We start from the raw sequence: 9,651 nt of genomic DNA on the forward strand, positions 1-9,651 counted from the left end.
CTTTTCCCTACGGGAAAGGATGGGAACCCTGCCCGGGATCCCTCGGTTCCCCGTTTTCCTTGATGGCTGCGATACGGCAGGCCAACATTTGTAGGTTGTCCAGAAGGCCAAATGCAGTCTTCCCCAGGGTGTTTGGTGTACCAGTGGTTAGCCTTTTCTCTTTGCGCCCAGGTCTCTGCACCCACACACGCGAGGTATCATTTTCATTGGGACACCGGTGTGATCGTGGGATGGTAAGACATGTCTTGTTGCACACGTGTTTGAAGGGGGACAGTTTCAGGCAACGTCTACAGTTAGAGTCACTCAGGACCAGAGTCTGAGCAGCCAGACCAGACTGCAGTAGAGTCAAGCAAAGCACCAGGACATACTTCAAATGTCCATAGGAAGCCACGGAGTGGGGGCGTGATTGTGGAGTCTCTGTTTGCAGAGCCCAGTGTATGGCTGGAACCATTGACGGGGAAGAGCCACCAGCGGGCTGTTTTGAAGATTTTCCACATCTTTTGTCAACTCTGGACACACATTGCATAGATTTCCTTTAGAATAACTGCACCAACATAGCAGAAATCGGAATGAAAGCTCGGTGGGCGGGCTGCCACGTTACGAGCGGCATAAGGTAGCCGCTACAAGCAGTAAGCCAGAGGAGTAAGGTGACCAGAATTTGTTTTTTTAAACAGGGACAGGCCATAAACATGGAAGTAGGACTAAAGTAAACACAAATAAAACGGTAGTCCTACTTCTATGTCGCTGGCCTGTAGGGGGTGGGGGTGCTCATAGGCACACTCCTCTCATTGGAGGAGAGTTGCCGGGGAGGGGAAGGAGGAAGGGGGAAGAAAAGCATTCACGCCCCCATTCACACACAGGAAGAGTTGCGACGGGCACGATTTCGGGATTTCTAAATCGGGTGCCGGCGTAAACCGGGACCGTAGCCACCCACCCTTCCAGTCCCGGGACAGGGTTTATAAAATTAAAAAACTCCTGCGACCCAGGGACGGAGGGCGATTTCCAGGAAAACCAGGACGTCTGGTAACCATACAGAGGCGAGGGGTAGAAAGATGGATGAAAGGGTCACTCAAAGTAGTATTACACATGGTTTCAGAGAGGCAAGGGTGGTGAATGCCAAGGGAGGAGTCCCTGATGGAGCTTCACAGGAGACAAATACAAATACACAGGGAGGATGGCTCGAGCCGAAGAGTAAGGTTTGGTCCCTTCTACTTGACATTTTGTCCCAAGTGTTGCTGAACTGGGGGAGACACCTATTTCACTTTAGCCAACGGGGTATTAACTTATCGTGTTGCGCTGGAACACGAGGGGCCACAGAAGCTTCACTAGTGACCTCACGAGAATTGAAATATTTGGAAGATACGATGTGGTTTTGTGTCCGGAAACCCGGTTACTGGAATGGTACAAACTGATGGTGTCTCTATGGTTGAGCAAAGGGCTGCTCGTCTGAATGGTGGTCGGCCATCGGCGGGCTACTGACCGCCACATGGAACTCCATAGTAATAAAATAGAGGAAATCATGCGCGGTAGGGCTGGCATTCTCGCAGCTGCTCTGTACCATCCACCTGGCAAAGCACTTATGAACATTGTAATTCTGGATATCTAGTGGTCCCCACGTGTTCCAGCTTGGGATCTTCTCTAGGTGGTCTTTCTGGAGAGTTCTTGGGAGCGTTTAGGTCTTGTGACTCTCTGAGTTCAAAAGTAGCTGGTGATCTGAACTCCTACTGTGTGACTGTTGATCCTGCAATAGGTAAGAGCCGGAGCATGGAACTGGGAGCAGGTGGCGATCCTTTTTCCAAGCGTGGAACTGGGTGTTGGGGAATTGTAATACTGAGGGGGGTTTGGCTGCGGCCCCCACATGGAACAGCGGGTATTCCTACCCTCTACCTGATCTCCTGGAGTTATCAAAAGATAGGTTTGCTTCCTGTGCTGTGAACACCTCACAGTGATCATCATATGTTAACTGCAAGGTTCCATAGGACCTAGTAATTTAACTGTGAAGCAGCAAGGTAATAGCTTACTAAAGTTCAAGAGAGAGGGGGTACAGGAATTGTACACAAGGATCAGTGGTCTCGCCTCACTACGCATTGACGGTGGCATTGAGTGCCAATGTGTGCAAGAGGCATCTATGTGAAAAAACCGAAAGAAAAAAAATCGAAATGGAAAAAAAGATTTTTTGGGTCGTATTACCAACATTTTTGTTGAGCTTTTTGCACTTTTTTTGTAATAATGCGGGGGGAAGACACCCCCCTTAGCACGCCTCCTGCACACCCCACTACCTAAAGTTATAGCCTTACCCCACCATCTATTTCTTTTTATAAATGTACAAAAATGCCACACAAATTTGACAAAAAACTCGATTTGGTCTCATTCGTTTTTTGGAGGGAGTCGGGGGGGGGGGGTGGTAATCCCGTGCCAGAGAACTTTTCCAATTTTATATGGGAATTTGATGAGCCTGTGTGTGAGGGTAGCAGGCAGGGAAGATGCTAGGTCTGGAAAAGACCCAGGGCTACTCTGATGTCGGAACTGTTGGGACTGGGGGCTAGCTAGTCTTTTGGCTGTAGCTCCTGAGATTCTATCCGGGGCTACAACCAAAAGATCAGGGGCTATAGCCCCCTTAGCCGCCCCCTAGCAACGCCCCTGGTAGCAGGACTACAATCAAACAAACACGCATCAGAAACTGGTCGAGTTTTGGGAATGCTTAAATTCATCAACTCAATAATCGTCTTGAAAGCCGAACATGCCGACAAGGTGGGCAGCGAATTGAAATCTGTGGAGGTCTGATCTCTCTTTAAGATTGGGGAACTGGATAGACCTGTTGAGCGAGTGGGGCTTCGGATGATGGACATTTGACTTCAGGTTATTCTTCTTCTTTTTTTATTGTAAGGAAAATAAAACTTTGTACTGGTGGATTTCCTTTTTGTTGTTGTTGCTATTACGATGTATTAGTTTGAAACCAATAAAACTTTTAATAAATAAATTAATAAATAAACACGCATTCGATCAAGAAGCGTGGCTCCGTAAGAGAGCGCTACGGAAAAAGTTAAGAGGTCTAGATAACGAAGATTTAACAAAAACTGTAATAGGGCCAACAGATTCCTCAAATTTCAAAGACGGGGAAACTTGCGCTAAGCACACTCACAACCAACCAATCGCGTAATTATTTGGGCTTTAATTGATCAGGATAATGGAGTACAAGGTCACTTCCAGGACAACCATGTTTCTGGAGAAACACGGGTAACCCAGAAACACGGGTAACCCAGGAACACGGGTAATCCAGAAACATGGGTAATCCAGAAACATGAGTAACCCATTTTGAGGAACTGTATAAAACAGACTTGTGAAGAGGACAAATGGATGTTTAATTGCCCTTGGACCCTAAATTTGACTGTAGAATGTGTAATACTCTTAATTAAAAGCTCATCTACGTCTAGAGCAGCAGTGCCTAATGGCCTTACGAATTTGATATTTATGTCAAACATGAAAGTATGGGCGTTGGTACTTTTGGCACTTTTTATAAAATGTTATCCTCCAAAACAGCGGGCCAAACAGTTGGAGGACGGCCACAGTGGTACCAATATATAAGAAGGGGTTGATCGGGCAGAGCTGATAAATTACCGCCCGATCGCCCTCCTTGGCGCAGATAGTAAACTGTTTACAGGCGCTGTACTCCGGGAGCTAAAGGATTGGGCTGAAGGAAGGGGTATACTGGACAAATCCCAAATAGGTTTCTGGAATGGAATGTCAACATCGTTACATGGTGTAGTTATGAATATATTACAAGACACATGTGCCCTTTTATCCAAAGCTTTGGACACAGTAAATAGAAGTCGTCTATGGATAAAAGTGAGAACCTGGGGTCTCCCGCACGGGCTACTAGCAATATTAGTCTACTTGCATGAAGACTTGATGGGGTGTGGGACATCTATCTAGGCCCATTGAAACAGAGAGGGCTGTAAGGCAGGGGTGCAGTTTGGTCCCCTGCTTTTTTAACCTCTATCTGGTCGATCTGAGGGAAGCTCTTCAGGGCTAGGGGTTAGCCAGTCCCCGGGTGGGAATGCATCTCATGAGCTGGATGGCCCATGCAGATGGCATTGCGCTGTTAGGGCATGCGCCTAGGGGTCTTCCGCCTCAGCAGACAATGGTGGGGGACTATGCTGACAGAAATAATTTGATGATCAATCCAGAAAAATTGAATATAATGCGATACTTTCTTCCTAACAGGAGAGCAATGACCTTTAAGTGGTCAACTACCAAGCAAGTACTTGGTCAGGTCTCAGGAGTGAAGTATCTGGGAGTATTGGTCGCTTCTTTCCCGAATATCAGACAGATTGTGGGTAGGCTGAGGGAGGAAATTGATCAGTTTGGGAAACAAATTAAACTTTTGAAGATCAAATATTGTCGTTTTTTTACCCAACCATTGATAAAGTTTTACAAGGGAAAAGTGATCCTGTCAATTCTTTATGGCATGGATGTAGAATCGCAATCACGGCTCCTAAACTGGGACTGCCTGGGAAGCAGGCTATGGAAGAAGGTTGGGGATCTTCTGCAGTCCGTGCCTACAGCGGCACTCCGATACGAATGGGGTATGTCTTCGTTAGGAGTCAGGTTAGAATGGAAGCTGATATTATGACTACGTTCAATCATGTCGCGTAGTAGAAAGACTTTATATGAAGACGTCAAGTAGAAGTATCAACAACAGACAAGTGGTTTCCTGTATAAACTGGAGACTAAGGCCCTGAAAGTACCATGCGACTGCTCGAAATCGCTGGAAGAGTTTATTGAAAATCTGGATATTATAAAAGAGCTACATTGAATTTAGATCGGGCATACACTTTAGATTGTATGCGTAGGTACGCAATTAGTAACCGTTTCTCTTGTTTATATAAACCTCGAGGGCTGCTACCCAATTACCTGCAAATATTACCGGATGCCAGGATGAGACAGGAGTTTTTGAGATTTCGCCTCAATTTAATTCTAACCGGTGAAATTACGGCCTTTCGGACTAAGCATCAAAAAATTGAAGTAGGTTGCTCCCTATGCAAAGATCAATGTACACAAACTTTACGTCCTATTAATTGTTCAGTATTGCATCATTTGCGGGTTTCATATTTTGCAAGATTTGTGGATGATAATGACTGGTTACACACAGAAGAATTTTGGCAACGGCTATCCTCGGGCCACGAAACCTTTTAAAGCATAGTAGTCTTCACATTTTTGAATGAATTGGGTTTTGTTAAATTGCAAGGTCAACGAACATGAAGTGTCTCAGGGATTAGTAAGGAGTCATTATTGTGATAAGCAGGATTATGTGCTGTTTGTTTGGGTTTTACTGAAGACAAAAAAGTCATATTGTGTATTAATACATAAATAAACACCTGGAGGGGGTCTGGATCTAGACATGTAAAGTCTCAGAGAGTGACCCCTCTTAGACCCAGGAATCCACGGGTGAGGAACATTGCTTTTCAGATCTGCAGAACCTCCAGGAAAGGGTCTGCAGGGTTTCCAATCTGCAGCCCATGACAGTGAGATGAGGTGTGCATCGCTGTTCCTCCTTAAAACACTGACCAAGAGTCTATCAGACATCCCAATCAAAACAGGAAGGTACACCGCACTGCCCTTCAGTTTTAGATGCTGTAGGCTGTCTGTTTTTGTTATTTTCCTTATTTTGGATGTGAATCGCCATTTTAGCTGTAATTAGTTAATAACATGGTATATTCCAGAATACCTTCGTCCGGGTACACGATTCCCAAGTTCTTTCATTCTTACCCACCTTGCTTTTAAAACTGGTTATACCTGAATACTTCACTACCTCGGATTACATTTAAGCCTTTGAGCGCTGCACACGCTAACAAAAGGTGAGCCAAATTGAACTTCTAGAAGACCCAATGTCTTGTCCTGGTCTCCAAACTCCTGAAAGGTGCATTGTGGGATCCACGGTGATGCGTGTTAACATCTGACAACCCTCCCACTCCGCCAACCCTTTGCAATTTCTAAAACTAGCTTTTCTGCCAAGACTTGAATGTAGCCCACCATTCTTTCTGCTCAGTCCTACTACTTGTCCACCGTGAACTCCCTGTGGTTGCACATGCATTCACCTTGCACCGTTTTCTTCATCCCTACACCTGCCCACCAGGGTGCAGCGATAACCTTTGCCCTCCACCTGCCATATCTCTCAGTCCCTCGCTTTCTCGTATCCATCAATTCCTAACCTTGTACCTCAAACACTGCCCTATCTCCCTCTATCACTGCCCCACTCTCAGCTGCCAACCCTTCTTTTGCACTTCGACCCCTTGCCCTGCCACCAGAGCCCTTCGAGCGTTCACCCTTCTCTATATGGGCTCACCCACTCCTTGCCACAAAGACTAGCTCAGCTTGTTCTCTCTGCATGCCAATATAGCCAGGTGCCTGGCTTGCCAGCCATAAAGGGCAGGGCCTCTCCTGCCTCGTGTGCACGCACCAGCCACCACTGTCACCCCAGCTCTGGTTTCTCGAGATGCCCGTCCTGTCTCTAGTGATGGCACAAAGTTGCCAGCATAAACAGGGTGCCCAGTATTGCATTCAAGATACCATGAACCATTGCAACAGCACAACCACAACATCGAGTGTCTGGTAAAATGGAAAGAGCCTTCGCGTGGCGTCCCAGGTGACAGGCTTGGGGGGAGGGGGGCAGCGGTACCCCCCTGCTTGCCCTGGGCACAGTGTGCCAGGGACACAATCATTCAACCTATCCTGTTGCGATCCCAGGGAGTAACAGCTCCACCCCAGGTTGGGCTGGAAGGTAATTTATAAGAATGAAGCCTGGGGCGGCCGGCTACAGTAAGAGAGTGGGAAGGACTTGCAGACGGGAACCCTTTGCATTCAGTAGCCCTGTGTCATGTCTTCTCCGCCTTGCCTGTATGTGGGTGATGCGACCTGGCCTCTCTTGGCATGTGCCCTCGGCGTCCTGCCCTCAGTGCTCTGTGTGTGTCACTCAGAGTGAGCCGACTTTCATGGCTGCTGTCCCTGCCCTCCAAGTCCTTATCCAAGCGCTCCTAGACGTCAGAAAAGGACACTTACCTGTACTAACTGCCCACTGTCATCCCTGGACTGCGGGACATATCACACATTACCCCATGTCCCCTCTTGCTAGACTTTTTGGCGCTATTTTTGTCATATGAACTTGCATAAGACGCTATTATTTGACTGCCAGTGTTCTCTCTGCCAGCGTCCTACGCTGCCGCATGACCCATCCAGGCTTCCTTAGAGGTCAGCCCGCATGTTCGGCTTCGCTACCCAGTGTCGGACCAGTGGTCGGTCTCGTGCCTGGGTTGACTTTGATTGAAGGCCTGCACGTGCCCTCTTGGTGTAAAGTGCACTCCTGGTCCCTGATCCCCACAGGCCGACGCGGGTCTCACCCCCTAGGCACTCAAATGATGCAGTTAAGGAGCTGTGTTCAGACACGTGACCTGCGGGTTACACACAGCTCTCTGGGGCAGGCGCTTCTCTCGCTGAATGCATGAATGAATGGAGTATATGTACACAGGTCAGACTTGTAATAAGGAAACAGAGATCCAGTGCTTACTGTGTGGGCTGTGGCTTTCTGGAGAATCCTCGGTCCTGATGTCCTCTTGCTGGATGGGGCGAGCGTGCATCCGCCAGGGGGGGCAGGATGGCCTCTCCCTCTCCTCCTCCTGGAGCAGGGCCATCCTGAGCCCCGCCACTAGGCGGGGGAAGCTCAGGTACCCACCATAGGGGGCGGCCACCAGAGCCAAGGCGTCCAGGACCCCGGGCAGAGGAGCCCCGCCACTGCCGCTGCTGCCTTCCTCGCCCCGCCACCCCCAGCGGCCCTCGATCTCCGACAGGTGCACAGCGCCCCGCTGCTGGTCGTCTAGGATGTCAAAGAGGGTGCGGAGGCTGCGGACGAAGGAGCGGTGCAAGGGGGCGCCCCTCTGGCAGGGGGCAAGGCCCTGGTGGGGTGGCGGCGGGAGCACGACGCTGCTCATCGTGGAGGCGCTGGTCCTCTGCCCTCAGCAAACGACCTCTTTGCTGTCACAAAGGGAGCTGGCTCTTGTTGGCTAGCACCCTGCTTCTGCTATTGGCAGGAGCTACACAACATTAGATGTCCATTTGGCTCCAGGTTGGCAATGTTAGGTTGATAGCCAAGGCCAGTTTTCCTGTTGAGTTGGTGTCATAGTTGGAAGGGGTCTCCCAAAGATGAGGTGCCTTCTGGCTCTCACTAGGGGATGGCAGGGTCCTACCAAAGATGGTGTCCTCTGGCTCTTAGTAGGTGATGGCAGGGTCCTAGAGAAGATAGTGTCCTCTGGGTCACAGTAGGCAATGGCAGGGTCCTAGAGAAGATGGTGTCCTGTGGGCCTCAGTAGGCGATGGCAGAGTCCTAGAGAAGATGGGGTCCTCTGGGCATCAGTAGGCGATGGCAGAGTCCTAGAGAAGATGGGGTCCTCTGGGCCTCAGTAGGCGATGGCAGAGTCCTAGAGAAGATGGTGTCCTCTGGCTCTCAGTAGGAGATGGCAGGGTCCTAGAGAAGATGGTGTCTTCTGGGTCTCAGTAGGGGGTGGCAGGGTCCTAGAGAAGATGGTGTCCTCTGGGCCTCAGTAGGCAATGGCAGGCTTCTAGAGAAGATGGTGTCCTCTGGCTCCCAGTAGGAGATGGCAGGGTCCTAGAGAAGATGGTGTCCTCTGGGCATCAGTAGGTGATGGTACGGTACTAGAGAATATGAGGTCCCCTTGACTCTCAGCGGTGATGGTAGGGCCCCAGAGAAGATGAGGAGTCCTCTTGCTCTGAGTAGGCGGTGACAGGGTCCTAGAGAAGACGGGGAGTCTCCTTGCTCTGAGTAGGCGGTGACAGGGTACTAGAGAAGATGAGAAGTCCTCTTGCTCCGAGTAGGCAGTGACAGGGTCCTAGAGAAGATGAGGAGTCCTCTTGCTCCGAGTAGGCGATGACAGGGTCCAAGATAACATAGGGAGTCTCCTGGCTCTGAGTAGGCGGCGACAGGGTCCTAGAGAAGATGAGTCCCCTGGCTCTCAGTAGGTGGTGACAGGGTCCTAGAGAAAATGCGGAGTCCCCTGGCTCTCAGTGGCTGACGACGTGTCCTGGTGGCGTTGTGTTGTCAATGTCCAAGTGACAGAGACGCCATGTCCTGCCTGCTCCTCATTGCGGTTGGACGGGGCTGCTGTAGAGGGTGGGGCTCTTCCCCTGTTACACCTGCACCCTTCCTGGAACCCCCGGGGCGCGCCCACAGTGAAAGTGCTCAGCTGCGCGCCTCCTGCTTACATGCAGCCTCTGGCTGGCTCCACACTGTGCCGGCCGATGATCGCACTCACAGCACACGCAGGGGGGGGGGCGCTCACAGGGGGGGGGGGGCTCAGCAGTCCGCGGACCGGAGGTCAATGCGCGGGCCCGGAGCGGATTTACTTCTAATCACAGGGCGGCTGCTCCCGGGGGGAGGCGGCCGGGTGCTGCGTGGATTCGTTGCAGCCCAGACACGGGAACCAGGGCAGCCCCCGTCCGCGAACATCTGCCCCTCTTCGTGCCCTGATACTTGCCTTTGCTTCTGTGCGTTCGCTCACCTGTTCTACTCCTGGTAACGCAGCGCAGTGTGTTAAGCACTTGCTGCAGACACACCTGAGTGCACCTACGGGCGGGGCTAAC

At 50.3% G+C, this 9,651-nt stretch overlaps 1 protein-coding gene across 2 annotated transcripts in view; it reads right to left on the reverse strand.

Moving 5' to 3' along the window:
* The window catches only part of SAPCD1 (suppressor APC domain containing 1), a 143,027-nt gene extending 133,685 nt beyond the window's left edge, over positions 1–9,342 (reverse strand). The window contains exon 1 of one of the 2 annotated variants that reach the window (XM_069635148.1): positions 7,565–9,342. In XM_069635148.1, coding sequence (XP_069491249.1) covers positions 7,565–7,985 — 421 coding nt within the window. In that variant the 5' untranslated portion in view covers positions 7,986–9,342. The remainder of the gene's footprint in view (positions 1–7,564) is intronic. The other variant, XM_069635147.1, reaches the window with a different exon arrangement.
* Positions 9,343–9,651: the final 309 nt, after the last annotated feature.

This window comes from Ambystoma mexicanum, chromosome 13 (genome assembly GCF_040938575.1).
Source record: "Ambystoma mexicanum isolate Mex_15411 chromosome 13, UKY_AmexF1_1, whole genome shotgun sequence".
Taxonomy (NCBI): domain Eukaryota; kingdom Metazoa; phylum Chordata; class Amphibia; order Caudata; family Ambystomatidae; genus Ambystoma; species Ambystoma mexicanum.